Below are 27,714 nucleotides of genomic sequence, written 5' to 3'. Positions count from 1 at the left end.
AAAGCATTTTCCTTAAGATCGAGAACAAGACAAGATGTTCACTTTCACTATTTTTATTCAACATAGTATTGGAAGTCCTAGCCATAGTAATCAGACAAGAAAAAGAAATAAAAGGCATCCAAATTGGAAAGGAAGAAGTAAAACTATCGTAATTTGCAGATGACATGATATTACATATAGAGAACCCTAAAGATTCCACCCAAAAACTGCTAGAACTGATAAATGAAGTAAAGAGATGGAAAGGGATGTAAAGTAGCAGTATACAAAATTATTCAGAAATCATTTCCATTCTTATACACCAATAAGGAACTATCAGGAAGAGAAATTAAGAAAACAATCCCATTTACAATTGCTTTGCAAAAAAACAAAAATACCCAGGAATAAATTTAACCAAGGAGGTAAAAGACTTATACTAAGAAAATTATAAGCAACTGAAGAAGATACAAATAAATGGAAACATATACTGTGCTCATGGACAGGAAGAATTAACATCATTAAAATGTTCATAATACCCAAAGCAATCTATAGATTCAGTGCAACCCCTATCAAAATACCAATGGCATTTTTCACAGAACTAGAATAAATAATCCTAAAATTTATACGGAACCATAAACGACTACAAATAGCCATAACAATCTTAAGAAAGAACAAAGTTGGAAGTATCATGCTACCTGATATCAAACTATACTACAAGGCTCTAGTAATCAAAACAGCACAGTACTGGCATAAACACAGACACATAGATCAATGGAACAGAATAGAGAGCTCAGAAATAAAATCACACCTGTATGGTCATTTAATCTATGGCAAAGGAGGCAAAATATACAATGGGTAAAGACAGCCTATTCAATAAGTGGTGTTGGGAAAACTGGATAGATACATGCAAAAAAATGAAACTGGACTACCTTCTTACACCATTTACAAGAATACTTAATATGGATTAAAGACTTTAAGAACTAAAACCATAAAACTTTTAGAAGAAAACATAGGCAGTAAACTCTCTGACATTGCTCTTAGTAATATTTTTTTCTGATGTATCTTCTTGGACAAGGGAAACACGAAAAAATAAACAAGTGGGACTACATCAAACTAAAAAGGTTTGTACAGCAAAGAAAACCAACAAAATGAAAAGACAGCCTACAGAATGGGAGAATATATTTGCCAATGTTACATTAGATAAGGGGTTAATATTCCAACATTTATAAAGAACTCATACAACTCAACATCAAAAAAAAAAAAAAAAAGGCAGAGGACCTAAATAAGCATTTCTTCAAAGAGGATATGCAGATGGCCAACCAACATAAAAGATGCTGAACATCACTAATTATCAGAGGAATGCAAATTGAAACCACAATAAGATATCACCTCACACCTGTCAGAATGGCTATCATCAATAAATCATAAAACAACAAGTGTTGGTGAGGATGTGGAAAAAAGGGTACCCTTGTGTACTTTTGTACAGCAACTTTGGAAACAGTTTGGAGGTTCCTCAGAAAATTAAAAATAGAACTACCTTATGATCCAGCAATTGTACTTCTGGGTATTTATTTAACGAAAACCAAAACACTAATTTGAAAAGATACTTGCACCCCTATGTTCCCTATAGCACTATTTACAATAGCCAAGATATGGAAGCAACCTAAGTGCCTATCAGTGGAAAATTGAATAAAGAAGATGTGGTACATATATTGAGAATATTACTCAACCATTAAATGAAATCTTACCATTTGCAACAACATGAATGGGCCTAGAGGGTGTTATGCAAAGTGAAATAAGTCAGACACAGACAGATAAATACCATATGATTTGGATTATATGTGGAATCTAAAGAACAAAATAAATGAATAAACAAAATGGAAACAGACTCATAGATACAGAGAACAAACTGGTTGTTGCTAGATGGGAGGGGTGTTGAGGGGCTGGGTGAAATGGTGAAGGGATTAAGAAGTACAAATTGGCAGTTACAAAATAGTTAAGGGGATGTGAAGTACAGCATAGGGAATGTAATCAATAATATTGTAATACCATGTATAGTGTCAGATGGGTACTAGACTAATCAAGGGGATCACTTTATAAATTATATAAATGTCTAATCACTATGCTGCATACCTGAAACTAATATAATATTGAATGTCAACTCTAACTGAAAAATTAAAATTAAAAAAATAAAAGACACTACATACCGAGATGTTTTTCAAGGAAGATGTAAAATAAACAAGTTCCTTTTACTTGTCTTAGTTGCATAGTGATAATAGATGGTACAAGAAGCATTTTGTTCTTTCACTTTGCCTTAATGAATGAACCCTCTCTTAAGTCACTTATCATAGGTTTCATTTGAAATGCCTAATTTCCCTCATTACATTCTTTCTGTTATCTTAATGATGTATTGGTTTTCTACTCATACACATGATATTGTATACATAAAGGTAGATAAACAGAGACATTTGATTAAAATTTTGTCTATTTCATTTTAGGTGTTTAACCTGTGTGTCTCATTACACCAACTGGGTTCTAATGCAGTCACATATCTCTTTATTTTTCCAAGTACTCTCTCAAGTCCCTTAATGCCCTTATTGGTGAGAATTCCGATATCTCCCACTTCCAAACCCTCTGGGGGCTTAAACAGTCCAAATAGGTCAGTCTTACCTCCTCTCACCAGAGGAGCGTAAACTACAGTCCGAGCAGTCCATCCATGTTATTTCTGACACAGCTATATGGTATCACTATTGAAGAGCTGTCCTGCATGGTCCAAGGATGTGTGGTCACTGCTGCTCAACGTCCTTGTTCGACCAGGTTCCTGCCAGCTTGATCCCATGCTTGGATTCCAAGGTTAGAGCTTTTTTAGTTTATGCCCACATGTTTAACCATTCTCCCCAAAGCACTGCATTCTGACAGTCACTAGGCTATGTTCCTCTTGTCTCCTGGTAAGCAGTCTTTGGGGGCATATGGGACCCTTTCCTGCTAGCAGCCTTGATTACGGTCACCACAGAGCATCTAAGAGATTTCTCTGTTTTCAAACCTCTTCCTAACCCTAATCCAAGCCTTTTTGGCAGGTTGGTTCTACTTCCACTCTAGGATTCTGCCTACCAAGGATTCTCAGGAACAGAGCAACCTTCAACAAGATAACTGCCTTTGATTCCTACTCACCTTACTTTAATGTTAGAGGGGTCCTCTTATGTCTCTTGACAAAGCACAGATCTGTTCCCAGGAGACTATGTCTCCACCAAGATAGGCATTATTGAAAATTTACTTGGCATGTACCCTGTTAGGGATTTGGGGAACAAAGTTTCAATTTCAAAATGAAGGGTTTTCAGTTCCCTAAAAATTTTTTTTAGAATCAAACAATCAGTATGTATATTTCATTATCTTTGTTTTAAGCTTTTAAAAATATCAGCTATAACAAGAATGCCTTCAGGGAAAAACCACAAATGTATAGTTTAACAATTCTAAGGGAAATATACCTGTAACTACCACCTGTATCAAGAAATGGAACAATGCCAGTGCTCAGCAGCACCCCCTTCCAAATGATAACCTCTTCTCCAGAAGAAACCACTATCTTGACTTTTGTGATAATCGTTTCTTTGCTTTTCTTTGTAATTTTGTCACCTCCGTTTGCATCCCTAAACAATAGTTTATTTTTATTGTTTTTAAACTTTGTGCATATAAAATCATACTGTGCGTATTTTGTGTTTGCCTCTTTTGCTCAAGGTGTGTGTAATAAGCTGCATCCAGGTAATGACCACAGTCATTTTCTTTGCCAACAGTATTTCATGACATGAATATGTCATGATATATTTATTCATCCTGTAGTTTATGGACACCTGTGTTACTTATAGTTTCTGACTACCAAGAACAGTGCAACCAAAAAATCCTTAAACATTTTCTATATGTGAACAGGTTTCTTTAGGTTATATATATCAAAGTGGAATCGCTTTGCTAGATAATGCCAAAAAGTTTTCTAAGTGACTGTACCAATTTATTTCCAGCTAGCAGTATATGAGTTTCAGTTGTATCACATCCTTGCGAGTACTTGGTATTGCCAGTTTAAAAATTTTAAACTATTCTTGGTGATATCTCTTGTAGTTTTAATTTTCTTTTCCTGGTGCTGAGCACTTTTTTATTGGTTAATCAGATGACCTCTTTTGTGAACTGCTTATTCAAGTCTTTTGCCTTTTTTTTGCCTTATTGATTTGTCGGACTTCTTATATTTTGGTTAGTGGTCCCTTGTCAGTTATATGTTTCAAAAGTATCTTCTACTCTGTGACTCTCTTTTATGTGATATCTTAAATGGTGATACCTTAGATCCTGTTCTGTAGAAGCAAGACCGGAAATGGGGATTCTTGTTCAAGAAGTACTTAGGAAAAGGAGAATGAGGAAAGCAGAATGGGGAGAAGAGGGAAAAGAAGTATAACTAGGTGAGGTGGCCGTTTTCTGGAGAAGGGACATCTGTTAGTTGTTATCAGCTGGAACTTCTATCTGGGGGTTGGGTGCTAGAGCTAGCCAGTAAAGAGGATCCAGGTGAGGCACCAGTAGTATTCTCTACAGTCTGTTCCTTGTTTATCTTAAGTTTACTCCATCCAGATACAGCTTCTCCACGATTCTGGTTGGTCACAATTTCTGAGAAAACTTACAAGAGGAAGGTTAGTGGGACAAACTACAACCCCTGCTGCTGCCTTTAGTCCACAGATCTAACTAACACCCATTAGCTTCTTCCTCCACCACTCATTTTAGTGCCCCCACCTTTGTCCCTTGAATTTTTGAAAGAACTCAGTGATGAAGTCACCTGGGTCTGAGAGTTTGTTTCCTTTTGTTTTTTACTTCTAAATGTTTTTTGCCCTGACCATATGCTTTATTTTTTCTGTGCACAAAATGTATAGGACATTAATTTTATATCTATGCCTTAAATCACTTGATACTTCAAAATGATACCTTTCTCCTTTGAGTTGGGTAAGCACTCAGCTCTTCTTTGACAGAGATTTTACTATCTTTTATGTTATCTTTGACCACAAATTCAATGTTCTTAATGGTTCTAGGACAATTTAAAATTTTTCTTTTTAATTTTAGTAAGTAATATTTTTCCAGGAATTTGTCCTTTCTGAGGTTTCAAATTTATTTATAAAAGTTGTTTATAATATTTCCTTATTATTCCTTTAATATCTACAGCATCTATAAAGATATCCCCCTTTGCACTCCGATTTCATTTTTATTCTTTGCTCTTTTTTTCTTCAATTTCAGTAGAGGTTCTTTTTCAGAGAACCAACTTTTATCTTCACTAATAGTCATAGTGTTTATTTTATATTTCATTAAGTTCTACTCTTTATTTTTTTTGTTCTATTTTCCTTAGGGGTGTGTGTGTGTGTGTGTGTGTGTGTGTGTGTGTGTGTATTTTTTTTCCCCTGTATTCTTGAAATGGATGCTTAGTTCATTCATTTTTTTTCTTTTTTCTTTTTATTCAATCCATTTAAGGCTACACATTTTTTCTCCCAATGCTGTTTAGTGGGAGCTAACAAATTTTGACATATTATTTTAGTCATTTATTTAAAAATATTTTGAATGTAGTTCCATAGTGTGGCAGTTAGCATGTCTGCTTTACACACAGAAGGTCCTGGGTTTGCGCCCCAGTGGAGCCATGGTCCATGGTCTACAGCCAGGCCACCCTGAACAAGCCCAATCCTGTCTGATCTTGGAAGTGAACAAGCCCAATCCTGTCTGATCTTGGAAGCTAAGCAGGATCGGGCCTGGTTAGTACTTGGATGGAAGACCACCTAGGAAGACCAGGTGCTGTAGGCATAAATAATAATAGTAATAAAATAATTTTTAAAAATAAAAATATTTTATAATTTTCATTGTGATTTTCCCTTTGATTCATAGATATCTTAGAAATGTAGTTCTTAGTTTCCAAACATATAAGTATTTTATAGTTATCTTTTATTAATTGATTGTGGTCAGTGGGCTTGTTTTGTATAATTTTAATCCTTTGAAATTTATTGAAATTCTCTTAGGGCTCTGGTTTATGGTTAGTTTTATAAAATGTTACATGTGTGCTCAAAAGTGATATGTATTCTACAGTTATTGGATTCAGTGTTCTATGTAATGCCATTAGCTCAGTTTATTAATTGTATCCAAATATTCTTTATCCTTACTGATTTTTTGCCTATTCTAACAAATATAGAAAGAAATGTGTTAAAATATCCAACTTTAATTATGAATTTATCTATTTCACTTTTTCGTTTTTTGCTTTATTATCTTTGAGCCCCAATATCAGGCATATACAAATATAAAGTTATTATATCTGGTGAATTAACCTTTTATTATTATGAAGTTGTCCTTTTTATCCCTAGTAAAAGAATTTTTCTTTTGCTTTAAACTCTCTTTTTCTGATTCAGTATAGCTGCACCATCTTTTTTGTCGTTGTTAACCTATGCAAATATATCTTTTTCTATACTTTTAATTTTGTCCTTTCTGTTTCTTATAAGTAGCATATAATTGGGTTTCGGTTTTTTGATGGCCTTTGTCTCTTAACTGGAACATTTAGTTCATATTCATTTAATATAACCACTGATGTATTTAGGTTTGTCTTTCTTAATATTTTATGCTTTCAAGGTATTTGTCCTGCCAGTTCTCTGTTCAATTTTAGCTCTTTCTTCCCTTCTTCTGAGTTATTTTTAATCATTCACCTTTTTCCCTTTTATTAGTTTGGATGTTATTCAGTTTCTCTTTTTTAATGGTTACCATTGGAATTTTAATTTAACCAAAGGTGATAAAATAAAATTAGAGATGATAACTATTCATACTCTTCTTTTGTATAGTACAGGGACCTTAGACTGTTTGAACTCCAATTTTCTCTGTCTCTCTTAGTGATAGACTAGTTGTAATACACTGCATCAGCTTTGATTAGATCATTTAAGGACCCACAGATGGAACAAATGTGATGAGGGTGGAAAAAAGTGAGAGAGCAAAGAATTTACTTGAGAAAACTGTATATTTGTCAGGACTCTTTTGGTTGCAAGTGATCAGCTTAGACTCTCTTAACTTTAAAAAGAAAATCTTTTGGCTTATAAAACTGCATAGCTGGAACAAGGGGCTCAAAAAATATATTTAGGGCTGTGTGTTTGTGTATGTGTCTCTCCGCCCTCCCCCACCCCTCATCTCTCCCATTGCTCAACCTTGCTTGTCTTAATTTGGCTTCATTCCTCAGATGAACTCTTCTGTGCTGTCCCCATTCCTAGCAAGGGGGATGTAATGCTCTAATGGTCTACTTTGGGTCAAGTATCCATCCTATGTGCAGGAAGCATGAGGCACAATGAATGACAGCACCACCAGGACTAAGTAGAGTGGGAGCAGAATTCCTCTAAGGAACCAGAAGAGGGAAGGTATGCTGGGCAGACAAAAGTTATAGTTACTACAGGCCACTACACTAAATAATGATTGGAATGTGATGCAAAGAAAGAGGAAGGTTAGAGAGGTTGCAATTAGAATTAACTCAGTTAATATGTGGAAGAAAAAAAGAGAAGGACATCACCTGTTCTTGAGCCCACTGACAAGGAAGAAGGCCTGTCAAACAGTTCCTTTGCCCATCAACTACTGGGCACTTTGGCTTTGTTGGCTGAGGACATCTTGGTGTCCACTGCAGCAGAGGTGAGAGAGAGCTAGTTAGGGTATTTCATATGTGAAGATGTATTCAACATGTCAGCCATGGTGCTTGCTATTCCCACAGCCCTTTCTAAGAGAAACTTCTACATCCACAATTCCTTTTCCTGTAGGAACAGCTCCAGACAGTCATGCTTTCTACCATGATATCTTGCTCTATCCCTAACCCCTCATCATCAAAACTTGCTTCTTGGCCTTTTGGCTAAGATGAAGTATAGTAGTTGAAACTTACTGGACCAGAGATGGACATCAAACCCAAGAACAGCCAATTTCTGGGCTCACCTGGGACCTGTGCAGAGGCCTTGGACTCAGACCAGGTTAGGAACCTCAGCTATGCTGCTTACTAACTAAATAAACAAGGAAGTAATTGTTTATTCCTGGAGTTGGGGATAAGCCTTGTTCCTCTTGGGTTGTTGTTTTAAGTGCTCGTTGAGATGCCATGTAAAATGTACCTGGTAAGCCTGCATCAAACCTTTCCTTACCCCCTCAAGGTCACCCAACAAATTTACGTTAAATCAGGACTGAGACCCAGATCTCAAGATTCCTGATCCAGTGTGGTCTCCTAGGTGAACCACAGTGAATGAGCAATGCATTGAAGGAGATAGAGAGGGCCCTTATGGCCCCCAGCGACACTCAAAAGCACCATATGTGCATCGGAACACAGTGTTCTGGTCTATGTCATCGAATTTCAAAGCTGAAAATAAGAAAAGCTGGTGATTTCTCAGGCTGAAGAGAGCTAAGGTTTGAAGAAATGATGAAAAGCCCAGTTGAGATTTTTGTCATCTTCACAGTTTTAAGTTTTGTTTCATTTTCTGTAGTGTTTATGTGTGTAGGTGTGTATGTATGTGTACAGGGCTGTTTTGTGGTTCACAATATTTTACTGTCTGTATTCTCAAACAAAAATTCACAAAACTTTAGGGAGATTTACTTTGGTTTGAAGAAAAATCTAAAATCATTAACCTATTACAGTTAATAAAATTTGTAGTTATTTACACTGGAGCTTTGTATGCTTCATAATGTGGGGAGAAAATATCTTTTTTCCCTTTGTTGGTACTAAATAAAGTTCTGAGCTGTCCTAGATACTTTTTCCTCCTTACTTTTTTATTAAAAGTGGAATTCCTACCACATTGATATCGTGATGGCCTTCCCTAGGAATGAAGTAAGTGCATTTTCTTCATTATACAAACATGGGACATGAAAGCAGAATTAAGTCTCCTGCTCTCAAGATTGCCCAGTGAGGAAGAGGCAGAAACTAGAAGCATGTTGGGTCCCTTTTGTCTGAGTCATTTCAGCATGGAGTAGGGTCTTTTGTGCTGGGACTCAAGGCAGCTCCCCACTGCCCCCCGAATTAAAAAAAAAAACTATATGAACTGATACAGCTGGCTTTTCTCCCTGACCCCTTCAGACTCAAGGAGCTACAGCAAGACTGAACCTCTTACTATGTCGGAAAACCTGCTGGAGGTTTCCTACCCCAGGGTTTTTGCTGACATTGTTTCCTCTGCTTACAGTTCCCTTTCCTCCATTCTCTGGTCCCACCCCCACCCAAATCCCAGAGTCCAGCTCAGATGCCAGCTCTTCCATGAAGCTTGGCTTAGTGATTAAAAACCCAGTCTTTCGGGTGAAGCCTAGTTTCAAAAGGGGGCTCTGCCGCTCTCTAGCAGAGTGTTTTGGGGTAAGTCATTTGTCACATAAGTTCCCTCAAACTTAGTTTCTTCATTTGTAAAATGAAGACAATAATACTTTAATTAGTGCTTCTCAAACATATAGTACACACAAGTTCCCTGGTCATCTTGTTGATATGCCAGTTCTAATCCAGTAGGTACAGGATGGTGCCTAAGAATTGGCATTTCTAACCAGTTCCTAGGTCCTGGGAACAGCATTCTGAGTTGAAAGGCTTTGGAGAAATGTTGAGAGAATAAAATGAAATAAGACATGGAAAGTGCTTCATATTGTGCTTTTCAAATAGTCTTGCTTAGTAAATGGTAGCTGCTGTTTTTGCTGCCTCCTATTCTTATTAGCTAATTTCCCTAGGTGGAGGTCACATTTTTATTCTTTGAACAAGGGCTTTCCCTCTTTTATGACACTAAGCACTTTTTCCCTTTTACTGAGGTTCTTGCTTCTTTGTTCTTCCAGGCCTTTTTTGATGGCATAGCTTTGTCTCCTACCAGACTTGAGGGTGGGCTCTTTATCTGATTCCTGACTCTCTAAGAGTGCTTACTTGGTCTTATACATAGTAAGTGTTGCCTACCTCCTTGAGTTCTATTTACTTTTTTTTTATTCCACAGGGATCTGTGTCACAGTGGGGATTCCATAGCTAATGGTTTGAATAACCTCAGCTCTACTAATACACCAGATAATAATGACAGTGATTATTCATTCATTCAGTAAATGTCTATGGAGCACCCACGGTGGGTCAGGCATAGTTCTAAGCATGATACAAAGCAGTGATAAAGTTTCTGCCTTTAAGGAGTTGACTTTTTACTCAGGGGACAGGTAATAACTAAAACATATTGTATATAAAATGATAAGCTTCTTGAGGGCAGAGAATGTGTCTAATTTGGCACAAGTGAGTTTCCTCGTCGTAGGTGTTCTGGCACGATGTCACCTGGCCACGTTACAAATCTGTATATGTTGCTTCACTTTTCACACGTATAGACCCTGTGGTGTAATAGTGCTTCCTCATGTCCCGTTCATTCTCCCTACAAATCTACTCACACAAAAGTGTTAGTGAGCTAGATAGATGTCACTAGAGATTTTTATTCCTGACTCCAACTTGCCTAGCCATCATGATGCTTAGCAAGCTAAATGGCCCATGGAACTCATCCTCTCAGAAGCAGTGGGAGCCTAGACAGCAAAACAAAGCAAAGCTTTACTTCTATATATATATATATTTTTTAGGCGAGGCAACCCTTGGTTGACCTCACAGATTGCAAGGAACTTGTCAGCTTACAATCCCTTATTTTTTTATTTTTTATGCCTACAGCACCTGGTCTTCCGAGGTGGTCTCCCATCCAAGTACTAACCAGGCCCAACCCTGCTTAGCTTCCGAGATCAGATGGCATCGGGCTTGGCTGTAGACAAAGCTTTACTTCTAGTGCCTTATGCTGATGAGACTTCTGTACAGTTTCCTAAGGTTATTTACTCCCAATTTCTCCTTAGCATGTCCTTTTCTAATTCATGTCTTTTAGATGTTAATGCTGGTGAGGACTTGGTCAGCAGAGTTCTCTTTTCATTCCCTCCACTCTTTTTAGTGATATCATCCCATCCCATGGCTTTAAATGTCATTTAGGTATCTGTTTAAATGTTACTTCCTTAGAGACTTTCCTTAACAACCCTATCTAAAATAGCACATGCATGCACTCACATGGACATACACACACGCACACCTCTTAACCTGCTTTATTTCTCTTCATAGTACTTATGTTATTATTTTTAAAATTTATTGTCTGTCTCTGAAGGTAGGGTCTTGTTTACTGCTAGTCAGTACTTGGAACAGCGCCTAGTACAATAGCTGATAAACAATAAATATTTGTTGATTTGTTTTTTCTTTGGAAATTCTCAAAAACCTCACAAGGTATAGCAGGACAGCCATCATCAGCCTGTTTACAGATGGGAAATCAACTCAGAGAGGTTAAAAGATTTGCCTCAAGTCACCAGCCTGGGAAGCAGTAGAATCTGCTTTTCAGAGCCAAGTCTTGTGGGACTCACCTCCCAAGAGGGTGGCTTCTGCCTTGCCCACTGAGGCTGGGGACACCAGATGGCCCGGAGGCAAGTGGATACCTCCTCCAGTGGGCAGTTAGGAGGTGCCACACAGAAACCCTGAGTTCTCACACTCTTGGGAACACATATATAAAGGAACAGCTTGAAACCTACCTCACTACATGCTCTCTCCCATCCCTAACAAGATCCCACTGTTGTTTTTCTAGCCCATTACAGGCATTACACTCCTGGTACACAGGCCTTGCGGGACATTCGTTACTCTCAATTCCATAGCTCAGAGGCCCCAGTGGCAGAAAGGAAGGACAAAACTTGAATACAGTTTTTTTAAGTGTTACTTGGTTATGGAAATCCCTGTTGCTGTATGGATCCCCATGGATTAGTGTAAAGATATAGTAAATAAAGCTACATGGAACAACAGGGAGTGTGACATTTGAATAAAAAGAAATCCTCATCTGGGCTCCGAGAGGGTCTGGACTCTATTTTTCTAATGCCAGTACCACACTGTCTTGTGGCTGACATGTTGAGGGAGTCTAAATTGTGGAATATTTTTTTAAGTGATAAATTTTGTTTTAGCAGGCAGTTAAGATACTGGTGGGACCCTTTGATCCCGTCAGGCTTGCTGTTATTCTTCTAATTTGAATTTATTCCTATGGCATAGCCTGAGTCTTAGCATGAACAGCCCGTATTCTGGGATAGAATTCCATGTCTCCTAGCTCTGTGTGGGTATCATATTTACCCCATAGTAGGCGATCTCTGCTAGGCCTGAAGAAGTCTTGCTCTGTGCATGTGCAGTCCTGCTTTCAGCCAAGAAACTGACCTCACCCCACTCATCCCACCCCTACTCTGTCCCTCGCTCCATTCTGGTACCCTGCCTTACAGATTCCAGCCACGTCAGCAGCACAGAGCTCAAATCTGCCTGCTCAGTAAGACCACCACTCTGCTTGGGCTCCATTTTCCTGCACCAGAATAAGATGAAAGCTGGGGCAGTCATACACTCATCTCCTCTGCTTCTCTTCTCAAAGATCACAGTCCTGTGCAGCTGGCTAGTCAATGCCTGAAAGCATATATTCAGTCACCTCATATATTTTGTGCAGCTCTAAAGTTGTTTATGGCAGAAGGGTGAATCTAGTTCCAGTTACTCTGCTGTGGCCTGAGGTGGAAGTTGAAGTTCAGTTTTGGATACAATGCTGAGTTTTTCCTATCTGTGGAAAATCCAAGTAGAAATGCCCAGCAGGCAGTTGAGTGTTCATGCATGGATCCGGAAAGAGACAATTGGGGCTGCAGATTCAGATTTTGTAGTCACAAATTCAGTGGTAGTTGAAGCCAAGGATATGAATGTGATCACTTAGCTACAGAATGGGGTAGAACATTTTTCTGTTAAAAACCTTGAGAAGGTATAACTAAAGAAATAGGTGAGGAACAAGAGACATCACTGTCACAGAAACCGCCATGAATAAATGGCATTTATCTGAGGGAATGACAGCTGTCAGGAAACCAGCCTTTTCTCTGTATTTGTAATGCTTACCAGGCCAGAGCCCAGCTTTTCTCTACTGCTCCTGAGGCCTTAGAAAATCTCACTGGGTGATCATTAGAGAAAAACCTACATATCCAAGCTTCAGTACTAATCTGTAGCATTAAAGCCACACTCTTCTTGAGGAAGCTCAGAATTTCTTCCAGACATAATCACACATTTGTGCTTCTAGCCTTCTTGGGACTTAGATAGCTGACAAGTATGACCATCATTTTCATACAGTTGAGAGGAAAACCAAGGCACTGAAGAAGTTAAAAACTTGATTAAAGTCAGTTGTGGAGTCAGACCTGTTTCTAGTTTTAGTTTCTAGTTGTCTGGAGACTATAGAGTGGCAGTCCTGGAAGGTCCTCTAGGTCATCTAACAGAATCTCCTTGTTTGTCAGGTAGAGAAACTGACACTCGTAATTGAGAGAGCTTTAACTAGGTATGAGTAACAAATTCAACGATGCTAGCTTAAGCAAAAAGGAGAATTGATTATGAGTGCAGAGATAGCTGATGGAATTCAAAAGGCAAGGATAAAGCAAATCTTTGAAAATAGCCTGGAGCCATGATCTGGAGTGCTGTAGAGAAACTGAGATGCCCCTTGCTGCTTCCCTTTCTCAACTTTTTTCTGTGTCTTTGAGTCATTCTTCTCTCATTGTAGAGTAGCTTCTAGTGCACCCTTCCTCCCCCCAGCCCCAAGAAAATGGTCACCAGCAACTATTCCTGAGTTTATAGCTTAAGAAAGAAGTCATTCATTCCCCTCTATTCAGGAAAGAAGTCAACCTGATTTTAGAATCACAACTCATATTCCCCTGGAGAAGGTCTCAGTGGCCCAATTGGAGCCATCTAGAGTCCAATCATTTGTAGCTGGAGTAGTATTGTTTTACACACTGGGCTATGGTGTAGCTCTACCTCTGTAACCATGTGGTGCAAATTGCTTGGGGGGAAAGGAGGATATTTTCCAGAAGAAAAGAAGCAGGCAGATGGCCCCCTTCCAGCCAGCCCAGTAGATGTTTAGGACACTAGGGTTACATTAGTAACCATGGGCAGAACCAGGACCAAGATCCACAGCCTCCGATCGAGCAGCAGTCTTTCCTGAGGCTGCCTCTCATGGGGAAGCAGTGGTAATTATTTGATCTGGTAATGAGGAGGGACAGACAGATGGACACTCTCTGCCTCCATTCTCATTCCTATTGGTGTGAAGAAATAGAGGTCCTTTCCCTGGGAGTCTAGGGGATCCAGAGCTCTGAGACCATAGCAGCCAAAGATGGGCTCCCTCTGTATTAGTCCAAACTCTTTTAGTTACCAGTGACAGAAACCCAAATCAAACCAGCTTAAGCAAAAAGGGCATTTATTAGAAGGCCATTGAGGTACCTCACAGAACTGAAGGAAGAACTGAAGCGTCCAGGGCATCTGCAGGAATCTGGAATCAGTATCACTAGGACATATAATGTGCTCACTTTTTTTCTTTCTCTTTTTCAAATTTTTTCTTTCATTTCTCATTTCTGCTTGGCTCTGGTACCACAAGGTTTTCCACAAAGTGGGGAATGTGGCTGCCAGCGTTTCTGGGATCATATTTCTACAGTGCGTGACCAAAGAGAAAAGAGAGTCTGACCTGCTGATTTCAAGTAGAAAAATCCCAGAGGAGGATTCTGATTGAGGGGATGGAGTCCTGTGATTGGCTGGGCCTGTTCACTTGCTCACCCCTAGGGTCAAGAAAAGGCAGAGGATATTTTAAGGGAGACCATAAGCAGGGTCAACAAAAACCTCTTTTGTTCTGTGTCTGTCTCCCAGGTGACCATGGAGGCTGGTGGGCTCCCCTTGGAGCTGTGGCGCATGATCTTAGCCTACCTGCACCTTCCTGACCTGGGCCGCTGCAGCCTGGTCTGCAGGGCCTGGTATGAGCTGATCCTCAGCCTCGACAGCACTCGCTGGCGGCAGCTGTGTCTGGGCTGCACTGAGTGCCGCCACCCTAACTGGCCCAACCAGCCAGATGTGGAGCCTGAGTCTTGGAGGGAGGCCTTCAAGCAGCATTACCTTGCCTCGAAGACATGGGCCAAGAATGCCCTGGACTTGGAGTCCTCAATCTGCTTTTCTCTATTTCGTCGGAGGAAGGAACGTCGTACCCTGAGTGTCGGGCCAGGCCATGAGTTTGACAGCCTGGGCAGTGCCTTGGCCATGGCCAGCCTATATGACCGAATTGTGCTGTTCCCGGGTGTGTACGAAGAGCAAGGCGAAATCATCTTGAAGGTGCCCGTGGAGATCGTAGGCCACGGGAAGTTGGGCGAAGTGACTCTGCTAGCCAGCATTGATCAGCACTGCTCAACCACACGCCTGTGCAACCTCGTCTTCATGCCAGCCTGGTTCTCACCGTTCATGTTTAAGGTGGGTGTCCACACCAGATGGATGGCCTCTCCAGCCCTGACCCCGGGTCTTGGTGTCTTCTCGGTGGGTTTTCATCCCTTTTTTGTTGGAATCGAGAGTTTAGTAATTAGTTCTGTAATACACTCCTCTGAGCTCTGTACCAGTTGAGAAATAGGCGTAGGGATTAGTAGAGATTAACATTCTGCTTTATTCCTGGCAAAGCTGTATTAAAAAATGAACCTGAGGCCAAAATTGTTTTGTACTTCTTCCCTTCAAAATTGGAGGAGCCAAAGCCATAGGTGGAGCAGCTAGGTGGGAAAGCCAGGTTCTAGGAGCGTGCCACACAGCGACAGAAAGCAAAGAACACTTTATGACGGCATGTCCAGAGAGAGCCAAATAAAGAGGAGGTATTGCAGGACCAATGACCTTCAGTGAATTAGCCCCACTCTGTGGCGTGTCAAGGAAGGTCAGGCTTTTTTTCCAAGGGTGACTGGAGAGAGAATCAGGAAATATCAGTCCCAACACATTCCTTCTAGAAACACAGCAGAAATTGTGTTCAAAGTGTGTACTGAGGTGTTGGTAGCTCCTGGAAGAACAGTCTATAGCTTTGACATTGCCTAGAAATTGATTGCAATACCTAGATTATATACCTAGTCAATAAAAATTATACTGCCACCATTACTGCCACCATTACTACCAATAGCAACTAAATTGTCTCTCAAGTTTGTAATGATCATTATACCACCAATATTTACGATGTACTTAACTGTGTCCAGGCATGTGTTTTATGGCCCCTATTAAGACAAGTCGTGTCATTTGGTAATGTGTTCATTTGGCTCTAATTCCCCCTTAGAAGTGTCGCGGATCCTCAAGGGATGGGGCCTGGCCCTAGACTTCTTTGTAGACCAGCCCACCATCTGGCTTAGTGCTTGGCATATATTAGCATTCAGTTCATGATTGTCTTTTCACTAAAAACAGGGCTAGAGGTTAGGATGACCTTGCCTGAAAAATGCAAAGGCCAGGGTGATTTCACAGCAGTTTTCAATGACTTCTGAAGAGAACCTTAGCGACGGATCTGCATCTCCAGAGAGTTGATGTTTATCTACAGAGGACCAAATAAGAGAAAATAGGCTTAAATTACAGCAAGGAAAAAACTAGGTTAGCCATGGGGAAGAACTTAGAGAGATTAAGGGGAGTTAAATTCTGGGACAGGCTCTCAAGGGAAGTCACTGCTAGAGAATGTTAGAATTGTTCAAGAGGTGGATGTGTTTGGATTACTCTGGGATCAGGAAACATTCTGTCATTTTATGGTTCATATCCATCTGATGAAATTTGGCACAAAATCCAGAAACACTTCTTTTTCAGGAATATATAGTGGCTGGGCTTCTCAGTCAGGCCCAGAGAACTAAGAGGCTCAGGTGAGTTATGCTCTGGGATTTAGCCACTTCCCTGCACCACCCCAGGGGACTCTCTGCTCTTTGCATCCCTGACCGCAGATGATAATAGCTAACTTTTATTGGGTGCCAATTTTGTGCCTTGTGCTTTTTTGGCTAGTAAGCCCCATGTTGCAGACAAAGGAGCTTAGAGAGGTGAAGTCATTTGTCCAAGCACTTGAAAGAAGCAAAGCTGGGAGCTGTCCCATGCAATCAGACTCCAGAGCCCATGCTTTTAACCACTGCTCAGCGTTGCCTGGCAATGGCAACATACCTGTCCCCCTCTTTAGGGATATGGCCTATTGGCTCTTGCTGTGCCCTACATGCACCAGTTGCCACACAGACTGGACTCTTTCCCAGCACTTGTGTCTGTCCCTTCTCACTGCCTGCCCCAGCCAAAGCAGAGTTCAGCCCCTCCTGGCCTGCTCTGCCCTATCCTCTGTTAGCCCTCAGGCTTCTGCCTGGTTCTGTCCTGAGTTTGGACACGAAGCTGGTGCTGTGTGTGTGCTGCAGAGCTAAGAGCAGGTGCAAATGAAGGAAAAGTGCTTAGAAAAGTGAGACCTAAGAGAAACACCACACTATTTGGCACGTTCTTCATAAAAGCCAGACTTCAAGCTGGGACTCTGTCACTCTTAGATATCTTGGTAAAGTTGGGCTCCCATTCCAGCTAATTCCTGTGTTTATAAAAATTCAAAGCTCTCCCAGTCATTTCTGATCATCCCTAGAGTGATGCTCTCCTAGTTCACCTGTGTTAACATGTGTTGATTCAGTTTCACTAAACATCCCCCTCATCCGTCAGCTTCTTTTTCCTTCCTAATTTTTACCACCCCCCACCCTAAAGTTTTATTGTCACTAGGCAAAACTTTTTTAGTATTAGGAGAACTTACCTGAGATTTGAGATTTTTAAGAAGGGCCCTGCTGCAGAGCATGAACTTTTCTGCCATTTTCTATTTCCATTCTTGTCTCCCTCCCTTTGGGATTAGAGGGAGGTTTGGGCAGCCATCTTCAAATTATTTTCTCTCTGATGCAGAGCAGCTTCCGGGTTTCTCTTGGGACCAGCTAACACTTGCCCTGGTGGGGAAGGGAACATGATCAGCAGGAGAAATGGCTGCTGCACGCTTCACCTCCCTGAAGAGCAGTTAGAGTACAGACTAGCAAAACAGATCGTATCCCTGTTATCTCCATTTCTCTTTTTCATTCCCCAGACAACATCAGGTCATGTCCAGTTTGACAACTGCAACTTTGAAAATGGGCACATCCAGGTCCATGGTCCAGGCACCTGCCAAGTGAAATTTTGCACCTTCAGAAACACCCATGTCTTCCTGCACAATGTGCCCCTGTGTGTCCTGGAAAACTGTGAATTTGTGGGCAGCGAAAACAACTCTGTGACTGTTGAGGGCCACCCGTCTGCAGACAAGAACTGGGCCTACAAGTACCTACTAGGGCTCATCAAGTCCTCTCCCAGTGTGCTCCCCACAGAGGCTTCTGACTCTTTACTGTCCCTGGACCTGGAGAGCAGAGACCAGGCCTGGAGCCCAAGGACCTGTGACATTGTCATCGAGGGCAGCCAGAGCCCTACCAGCCCAACCTCTAGCTCCCCAAAGCCAGGATCCAAGGCTGGCTCACAGGAGGCAGAAGTGGGCAGCGATGGGGAAAGAGTAGCCCAGACCCCAGACAGCAGCGATGGAGGCCTGAGTCCCAGCGGTGAGGATGAGGACGAGGACCAGCTCACATACAGACTGTCCTACCAAGTGCAGGGCCCGCGCCCTGTTCTGGGGGGCTCCTTTCTGGGCCCACCTCTGCCAGGAGCATCCATTCAGCTGCCCAGCTGCCTAGTGCTGAACTCACTGCAGCAGGAACTGCAGAAAGACAAGGAAGCCATGGCACTGGCCAGCTCCGTGCAGGGCTGCCTCATCCGCAAGTGCCTTTTCCGGGACGGGAAGGGAGGCGTCTTTGTGTGCTCCTATGGCCGAGCCAAGATGGAAGGAAACATCTTTCGGAACCTGACTTACGCAGTGCGGTGTATACATAATAGCAAGGTGCTGTCACAAGGCTTCCTCTACAGAGCCACGAGGCCTTACTGGGTGACCAGGAACATGATTTTTTGATTGATGAGAGGATTCCTGTGGCTATATGTAGGAAGGCCTTGATGGGGCTATTTTGTATTTTTTTTAAATCACCTTGTTTTGAAACTTATAACACATACTTGCCTCATGTATTTGGACAGAGGGAAAAAAATCTATTTTCCTCATTTTACACCATTATACCCCTCTTGAACTATGGCCCTCGGGGAATTTTGGCAGGAATCATGCAGCCAGTGAGTCATTGTAAAGGAACCTAGAACTGATATTCAGGGTTTTTGACCAAAAAAAAAAATCCATGGTGTCTCATAAGTACAACTGTATGCTAAGTGGCCTTAATACAAGCAGGGAGCTGTGGGCAGGAGTGTGGGGCTTGCTGAGCTGGCCCCTGTGCCCAGGAGCAAGGCCTTGATCAAGCGGCCAAAGAGTAGCCTCCCTGTCTCTGCCCTCTAGAACCTCCCCATGAAGACAAAGGCTGGCCGAAGGAGCCTAGTCACTTGGGGCTCCACAAAGAAAAGTATCACTGACTGATGTTTTTTCTTCTTCATGTATCTTGTAAGTTTTAGTTGAAAGGTATCTCGTATAGGACAGCAGAGACTGCGGTAGATCGTATTTATGTGTGGAAATGGGCATGCTTCTTTTGTGAGGCTCTTAGAGGGCCAGGGTTTGAGTCGGTGTAGTCAGGGATGGAACTGTTTTGGATTTTGCTGTGGTTATGATTATCTTCAGTGTCCCACAGCCTCACATTCCTCTAGCATTGCCTCGTGCTGGTTTGCCAGTGGCTTTTCTCCTCCTTAGGCCTTCCCTTTGCTCCTGCTCCTCAGAGAGGATCTCTTTATGCTTGTGGCCCTCTCAGAAGTAGATTGCTGTCACCTGTGGCTCTGCACTGGCCAGCCTGGTGGCATGGTGGTGAGGTTTCACTGTGTCCTGGTTCATTGTTAGTCTTTGGTCAAGGACCTCAGGAGCAGGCCCTTTTCAGTGGTCCTGCCTCACTCCCAGCACTAGAAGGCCTCTAATGGTCTGGGCTCAAGATGTTTTTTCCCCACCTCCCCCAGGGGTAAAGGGTTTTTTTCCTCTCTCCCTTTCCTGGAGAGTGCCAGACTTGACCTATAAGAAAGTTAGGGGAGAAAAATCCAGGAGGAGCTTAATGCTTTTCCCACAGTGGCTGCTGTACTTTCCCCCCAAGCTTCCACCATGAGGGTGGTTGTCTCCATCTCTTGCACTGTTTCCAGTCTTTCTTCGTGGGCTCCTAGTGAGGTTCATGAAGTGAATAGATGCAACTTTTCCCCGAGTTTCTGTACTTTCACACTAGTTCACACTTGGCCTTTAACAATCCGTTAAAACTTTTAACTAAATTCTTTTTCCCGGCTTATATGGCACCTGCATCCATTCAGATAAGCAAGTGCTCACATCTCGTCTCCTTGGAAGCACCTGTTTTCCTTAGATTTCGGGCTAGATGGTTGTCCTGCAACCTCGGCTCTCTGATGGGTCAGGAAAGTTATGCTTTTGTATCTTCTTGTAAGTGTAGGAGCAATGCTCTTTCCAACTTTCTCCATCCTAAGCAGAAGCTGAAAGCTTCTTAAAATTATACTTCCACTCTACTTTACCTCTCCCAGAATTTTATCCCAACATAATATACTTTTATTATTAATAACCAGTTATTTAAAACAATATATGTATGTTCTCAATTCTTAATATAATTATTAAATGTAAAAAGAAAATGTAAGCGGCAATACATTCCTTTAATAAGCTGTGTGCTAGGTTATGGTACCTTGTTTAAAGGAGGATTCCTTATACCAATATTTCTAATTGTCCCTTAGTTGGGAATTCCAGTGGTTTTTCCACTCAGGATAATATACCAAGAAAGTTTCAGAGTGGGCAAGAATAGGCCTTTGTTTTATAAAGTGAAAGGGCAGGTGAGAGAGGAGAACCTTACTCTCAGGTACTTTCTCAGGCAGGTGAGTTTTTGCGAAGGCACGTGCTTAAGTGATGGATCTGGAACTTGATTCCATTCAAAGAAGCTGTGCCCTTGGATCCCTGGGAAAGTCTGTGTAACCCCAATGTATGCAGTTTGAAGACCACTGAGTCTCACCTTCTCTAAGGGTCCTTTCCATCCCATTATCCAGTTATTCCGCTCAGAAGTTGTGAGTATGGAGCACAGGGCCAAGCTTCGATCCACGTTTATTAGGGAACCAGTGTGAGGTTGGTGAATAAGGCAGAGCCAGAAAGGACACAGAGATGGCTCTGTCCCTGTGAGCGCACAGTTGGGTAGTGGCAGAGCTGGCACTGAGGCACTCCTCTTGCTTACAGGTTGAGCAGCATGGATCAGATGCTAAGGAAAAGATTCGTGTCACCACGCGATTTTTTTTAAAAACCTTTGTGACAGGAAACAAATAGCTTTCTCCTCTCTGTTTAGGTTGTCATGCTCAGGAATGACATTCACCGCTGCAGAGCATCAGGCATCTTTCTTCGCTTGGAGGGCGGAGGCTTGATCGCTGGCAACAACATTTACCACAATGCGGAGGCTGGTGTAGACATCCGGAAAAAATCCAACCCACTCATACTGGTACTTCTTTCTGTCTTCATGCCCTTTTCAGGGTGGCTCTTGCTTCTCACAAACCTTTTCCAAGAATATTTAAATAAATGTTGCCATCTCAAATTTATATTGCTTCCTATTTGCAAGGGGTTCCTGCCCTTTTCCCTGTAGTCTTCCTTGTCAGTAAGAAAGATGACAAGGAAGTTTCACAGGATCCTCCCTCAGCCCTGGTATGCTCTGATTGGCTTTGGCTTTGGTAGAATAAAAATCACAGTGTCTGCCCTAAAAGACACATGGATCAAAAATAAAACACCAAGTTAGTTCATTCTTTACTATAAAAATGGTATTTAGTTCTGAAGAGTCTTTCATGGATATCATGAGGCCATAGTGAGTTCAATTTTACACCAGTATGTATTAAAATCCTAGACTATGAGGCCCGTGACATGAGAGAGCAACCCCTTTCCGCCCTGGCCTTCTCCAAGAGACAGATTTCTCAGAAATTGAAAAATATGACAGATTTTTTGTGGCTCTAGAAAAGTAATATCCACTCTTATGTGTAGTGCTTATTATATGCCAGGTCTTATGTGTAGTGCTTATTATATGCCAGGTACTGTCCTAAGCACTTTGTATATATTTATTTAATCATGGTTTAATCTTTACATAACCCCATGTGGTAGAATTCTTATCCTCATTTTATAGGTGAGACATTGAGGCACAAAGAGGCTGAAGATCTTGCCCCAAATCATACAACTAGTGACCGAGCTGGGATTTGAATCTGTGCATTCTGACTCAGGGTTGATATTCTTAACCCATTATATATAGGCTGCCCTTGCAAATGCAAAGAAAGGAAAGTCCTAACTATATTTCAAAAGACATGCCTAGCCAGTGTCCTCTTCTAACCCCTTCCTCTCACTGTATTTCTGCTATGCAGCTGGTGTTTGATGCATGGCCTTGGCATAGGAAATTACTGCCACTGTTGCCAGAGAGATGAATTTGCTTCCCAGAGACAGACTGGGGAGGGCCAGTTTAGCAGGTGGAGGTGGGAAGGGGGTGTTGCATATCAGTCTTGGCTTTGTGTAAGGGTGTCCATGGAAATGCCATTCCATACACCCCCTGTGAGGGACTTCCGGTAGGCCATGGTTGCCCTGGTGAGTTGGCTAAATTTGTCAGGAGGAAATCTGGAAAGTAAGTAGGAATAGGACAGCTTGCAGCCTGGAATACTTTAAAGCAAACTAGAACTTTTGGTGAAATTGTTTTGGAAGAGAAACAGCTAATTTCCTGGTTTAAGTATGGGATTATATTTGGGCTGTAAATTAATGATTAGAATGAAACAATTTTATTATAGTTTATTATAATTGAAAATTTTTGTGCAAAAGCAGCTAACTGACTGGGAAACGGAAAAACTAGGTTAAGATCTGGCTCTGCCGCAAACATACTGTGTGACCTTGGGCCTATTTCCCCATTTGCACGAAGAGGTATTAAATGAATATCTCTAAGGTTCTTTGTAGCTCACATACCTATGAGTTCATGCCCCATGAAATAGCTAAGCTCCCCAGAGCCACACCGTTTCTCAACCCTCCCCTGAATAAGAAGTGAGGACTAGAAGCCAAATGGCTCTCACCCTTCCCTGGATATGGACCCCTTGGGACTGCATTTGGCCAACATTCTTGTGTACTAGGGTTCTGCCCTTCCCTGAGAGGTAGGCTCCCTGGACTCTGGCAGGTAAGGCCTTGCCAGATGATTGTGTGTTTTGGGGGACTCTTTGGAGACTCAGTTTGTTTCCAGAAGCATGCCTTGTCAGTGAAGAACAAGAGCCCTCAGCAGTAAGAGCTGACATCACTATATCCCAAGAGGCAGGGCAGTGAACACTCCTATCTTCAGATTCTCCCTGATAGGTTCCCATACGTGCACCTGTGCAGGAAGGGCAGGGCAGCAGCAGGGTCCACGCACTTCGTCGTGTGCTAAGGATCTTCCAGAGACGCTGTTTTCTCCACTGTGTGCATCCCGGCCCTGCTGTGGGGCAGTGACTGAGTACTCTGCTTCGCTCTGCCATGTCTGATCTGTCTTCTGTGGTGTCCCATGTTCACTTGCAGTGTAACCAGATCCACCATGGCCTTCGCTCTGGCATTGTCGTCCTCGGCAATGGGAAAGGCATCATCCGGAACAACCAAATCTTTTCAAATAAGGAAGCTGGCATTTATATCCTATACCATGGAAATCCAATTGTGAGGTATGTGCCACTGTACCCAGACTGTCCGCTCACCTGCGGTCCCTTCTTTCCTCTCTCATCCTTGTTTTCCTACTCCCTGTCTTTCCTCCATTTGAAAACATTTTCATTTACTAAAACAACTACAGACACAAGCAAAGAGGAGATTTCACCCATAATCCCACCACAATAGCACAATGCTTTTGTGTTTCTGTGCTGCCTTCCCATTAACTCTGTAGCCATTCTATTCAGCAGACATTACTGAACACTTCTAATAATGATAACAAAGGTAAACAAGGGGCAGACTTTGCTCCCTAGGAGCTTACTCTAGTCTGGAGGACATACTTGCCCAGAAATAACTCTAAGGTGGAGATGGCATAGAGATTTCAACACTGGTCAGTTGGTCGTGGCTACTGGGATGCTGTGTGAAGATCTGGAGGCTACATCTGGCCTCAGCATGGAAGCACGCCAAACTCAATCAATCTCTGTCGATAGAAGGGGCGGTGGCACTACAGGGACCATGGATCTGCCCTCTCAGCTATCATTTTGGGCATACTGTAGTAAATGCTACCAAAGTGGTTCCAAGAGAGGGAAGGAACCATTCTAGTGGAGTGTGGGAAGGCCTCATTTCAGAGGTGGCATTGGAGTTGGACTTTGAAATGGGTAGAACTTGGACTGTCATGGAGGTGGGGATGGACGTTCCTACTAGAGGAACAATCCAAGCAAAGGCAGCAGGGCACACCAGATTCAGGGGTTAGCAAACAGTCCACCGTGGCTTGAGAAAAGGTCTGAGACAAGGTGTGACATTGGTATAAAATATTTTAAATTGGGACTATCCCAGAGAATCTTGGGTACCTTGGTTACTATACCATGACCTTTTATTTCCCGGTGGCAGCCTATCTCTGCTGTGCAGCGTAACGGAAATGGATGATGGAAAGAAAGCCTTGGGCCAGGTGAGGGAGGCTTTATGTAGACCAAGCTGACAAAGGTGGGGTTTATTTTGTCTAGATAATAGGAAACCGTTAAAGGCTTTGAGCAGACTTGCAGTTATGTCTGTGCTTTAGGAAAATAACTGGCATTAATGAGCAGTAAATACGTTCTGAGGCTTTCTTCTCCTGCATTAGTCCATGTGTACTTTTCCATGCTGTTGCGTGGCCTTTATCACTTTGGAAAGTTTCAGAACAGAACATTCCATTGTCTTCATATTCCATAATTTTTTAACCAGTCCCATAACTGTTAGTCATTTGGTTTTTTTTTTACTGTTATAGACAACTTACTGAAAAACAGTGGTCATAGAGCTCTTTTTTCATCTTTTGCATTATTGCCTTAAGATGAGTATATTTGTTTGTATGCATGTTATTTATTGAACACACACTCTGTAAGGAGACAGTGGTATAAAAAGTGTGTAAGAACAGTCTCTGTTCCGTGAAGTTTACCATTTCATGTTGGAGATAGAAATACAGAGAACCATGAGGGAAGACTCACCAAAATGAGCACTTTAATAGGTCTTTATGCAGGTGCCAAAGGAGTCCAGCCACAATTTCAGCTGAGCAAGTTAGGGACAAGCACATGGGGAGCTGACATTTGAGGGATAAATAAGGTTTTATGGCCAGGGAAAAGGCATTCTGGGCCCAAGGGCAGTGAAATTCAAGGTATGTCTTGGGGAAATGGTAAAAAAAAAAAAATGTAGTATGTCTAGGCAGGAGATGCCCTGGGGGAGTAAGCAGAAGATTGGCCTACAAAGGCAGGTTGTTGCTGGAGTGCAGAGGACCTTAAATGCCAAGGGTAGCAGGTAGGATACTGACGATCCAAATATATTTATGACCTGATTTTTGGAATCTATGAATATGTTACCTTAAATGACAATACAGACTGTGCAGATGTGATTAAGTTAAAGAGTTAATTCTTAAAGTGGGATGGGGAGATTATCCTGGATTATCCAGGTGGGCTCAGTGTAATCACAAAGGTCCTTTGACTCTTCTAAGGACGTTTGTCCTTAGCAGAATCAGGGTAAGAGAGCAGGACATGTGACAACAGAAGCAGAGGTCAGAGTGATGAGGCCACAGGCTAAGAAGTGTGAGGGACCTCAAGAAGCTACCTGGAAAAGACAAAAATGGATTCCCCTCTAGAGTCTCCAGAAAGACTGCAGGTCTGCCAACACCTCGTTTGAGCCATTTAAGACCCGTTTTGAACTTTTGACTGCTTAAACTAGAATATAATAAATTTGTGTTGTTTAAAGCCACTAAGTTTGTGATCATTTGTTATAGCAGTCATACACTAAACCAGGAAGTTGGGACTTTACCTTATGATTTCTGGGGCATTGTTGAAGTGTTTTGAGCAAGGAATGTTATAAAATCAGATCAGTGTCTGGGGTTTTTAAAACAGTCACTTCGAGAGAATAAATTGTGCTTTATTCCTTTATATTTCTTTGTAATGGAACGTAAGGATTTAGGAGAGGGTACAGAATGAATTTTGAGATCTCTGAAGTTGCATGGATAAGGTAAAACACAGCATTTTTTTTTTGCCAGCGAGAGCTGTATTACCTATTGTTTCTTTTTTTGCCTTGGCTGAAAGGAAGCACAAGATTCAAACTGGCTCATTTGCAGTAAATATCTCACCCTTGGTTCTTGGAACAAAGATCTGTCCCCTTTTCCTAAATGTTTTCTGATACTTCTTTTATCTTTACTCTGCCCGCCCTATGTACACACACATACATGTTTTTCCAAGTGGCCATGGATCCTTTCTGGAGGTAAGTGAGATCTGTATTAAAAATATACAAGTCATGCATTTGCTGCTATGGCACAGCTCTCAGAAATATGCCCTCGGCCAGGGACTTCCTCTGACTATGAATTCCACAGTAGCCATTAGCCAATTGAATTGTAACCACATCAAAGCAGACTCTTCAGATCTGTCTGAAGAAACAAATAGGGATGTTTTTAACAGTTAATTTCACTTGTCCAATTGAAATGCATAGTATAGATGTACCTGACATCTGGCTTTCCCAACATTGACATAATTTGCTGTTTTTCCTTAAGGAAGTAAACCATTTGGACCCCGCCCTAGAAGATGGGAAAACTTACCAGCCAATGCCTCTTCAGTGATGTTCTATGGGGTGCCAGGCCCTGATGTTCTTTGGGGTGTTAGGCTCTGAAGGGCCAGATGAATATTGGAACCTACATTTCTCAGCTACCTGGTAGGAAGTAGGAGGGCCACTTCCTAAGAGAGGGGGCAGGTGCCCTTCCAGTAAAGAAGGAGATCACAGCATTCCTGTTAGTAAAAATAGCAAATGTGTCCTCCAGGGATAACCCAATTCTGCTAACGTCTGGGTGTGACTGGCTTTGCTTTTACAGGTAGGAAACCAAAGACTGGAAAGAAATGCTTGTCTTTTCACATGTTCAAGTATCTGGTTTTGAGGAACACATTTGTGAGGCCTGTACATGACAATGAGGGCCACATGTGTGTTCCTCTGAGCAGGAATATGTTTTCGTATATCTTCCATTTGCGGCTAACCCAACCCATGATGCTCCACATACATGTTGTCTGCTGTTCTTGAAACCCTCTTTTTAAAAAATCTTGTTTTCTTCTTTTAAAGCATGTCATTATGTTATTTCATGGACAGGTGGTTAACAGACAATAAGGTAAAGAGTAGCTTTTCGACAAAAACAGAAGGACGTAGGCTCCACGTGATTCAGGTATTGGATGCAGCCACTCTCAAATGAGTTTAACACAATAGCCTTGGAATTCTGTAACCACCAACACTTCACCTGGGACCCGTGTGCCACGATGACATCTATTTAAAATGTTCATATGTGGTGTTCATATGTGGATGATGGTCAAGAGAGGGCAAGAGACTTAGATATCATTGTGCTTCTATGGCATAGTTGTAGGTTTAGTGTTTGGTCAGTGTTAACTGACGATTACTAAATGCCTGGCTTCTAGGACTTCAGGAAGCGCTTTATGCCCTCATGGACTTGAGCCATCTGGAGAAGCCCACAGAAGAAGGCAGTTGCCTTGGGTGGGCATTGTCCATGATGCATGACATTGGTCTGGTCTCACCTCTTTGCCTTGTTTTCTTTCCACTTTAGCGGGAACCACATTTTCAAGGGCCGTGCAGCTGGCATAGCAGTGAACGAGAATGGCAAAGGCCTCATCACAGGTAGGGTGGGAACACTGGAGCCTCACCTGCCATGCAGCTGGCTCCCCTTACCCAG

The 27,714-nt window shown here is 41.9% G+C and overlaps 1 protein-coding gene and 1 pseudogene across 4 annotated transcripts in view; both read left to right on the top strand.

Moving 5' to 3' along the window:
• The window catches only part of FBXO10 (F-box protein 10), a 46,277-nt gene that overhangs the window by 6,964 nt on the left and 11,599 nt on the right, over positions 1-27,714 (top strand). For 2 of the 4 annotated variants that reach the window (XM_011366215.2, XM_011366214.2), the window contains exons 2-6: positions 14,678-15,268; positions 17,886-18,719; positions 21,178-21,327; positions 23,391-23,527; positions 27,589-27,659. In XM_011366215.2, coding sequence (XP_011364517.1) covers positions 14,684-15,268; positions 17,886-18,719; positions 21,178-21,327; positions 23,391-23,527; positions 27,589-27,659 — 1,777 coding nt within the window. In that variant the 5' untranslated portion in view covers positions 14,678-14,683. The remainder of the gene's footprint in view (positions 1-14,677; positions 15,269-17,885; positions 18,720-21,177; positions 21,328-23,390; positions 23,528-27,588; positions 27,660-27,714) is intronic. The other 2 variants (XM_023534258.1, XM_023534257.1) reach the window with 1 other exon arrangement.
• Positions 5,640-5,790, top strand: LOC111743847 (annotated as a pseudogene).

Source organism: Pteropus vampyrus, unplaced genomic scaffold (genome assembly GCF_000151845.1).
Source record: "Pteropus vampyrus isolate Shadow unplaced genomic scaffold, Pvam_2.0 Scaffold123, whole genome shotgun sequence".
NCBI lineage: Eukaryota > Metazoa > Chordata > Mammalia > Chiroptera > Pteropodidae > Pteropus > Pteropus vampyrus.
This window is presented reverse-complemented; position numbering and strand designations above follow the sequence as displayed.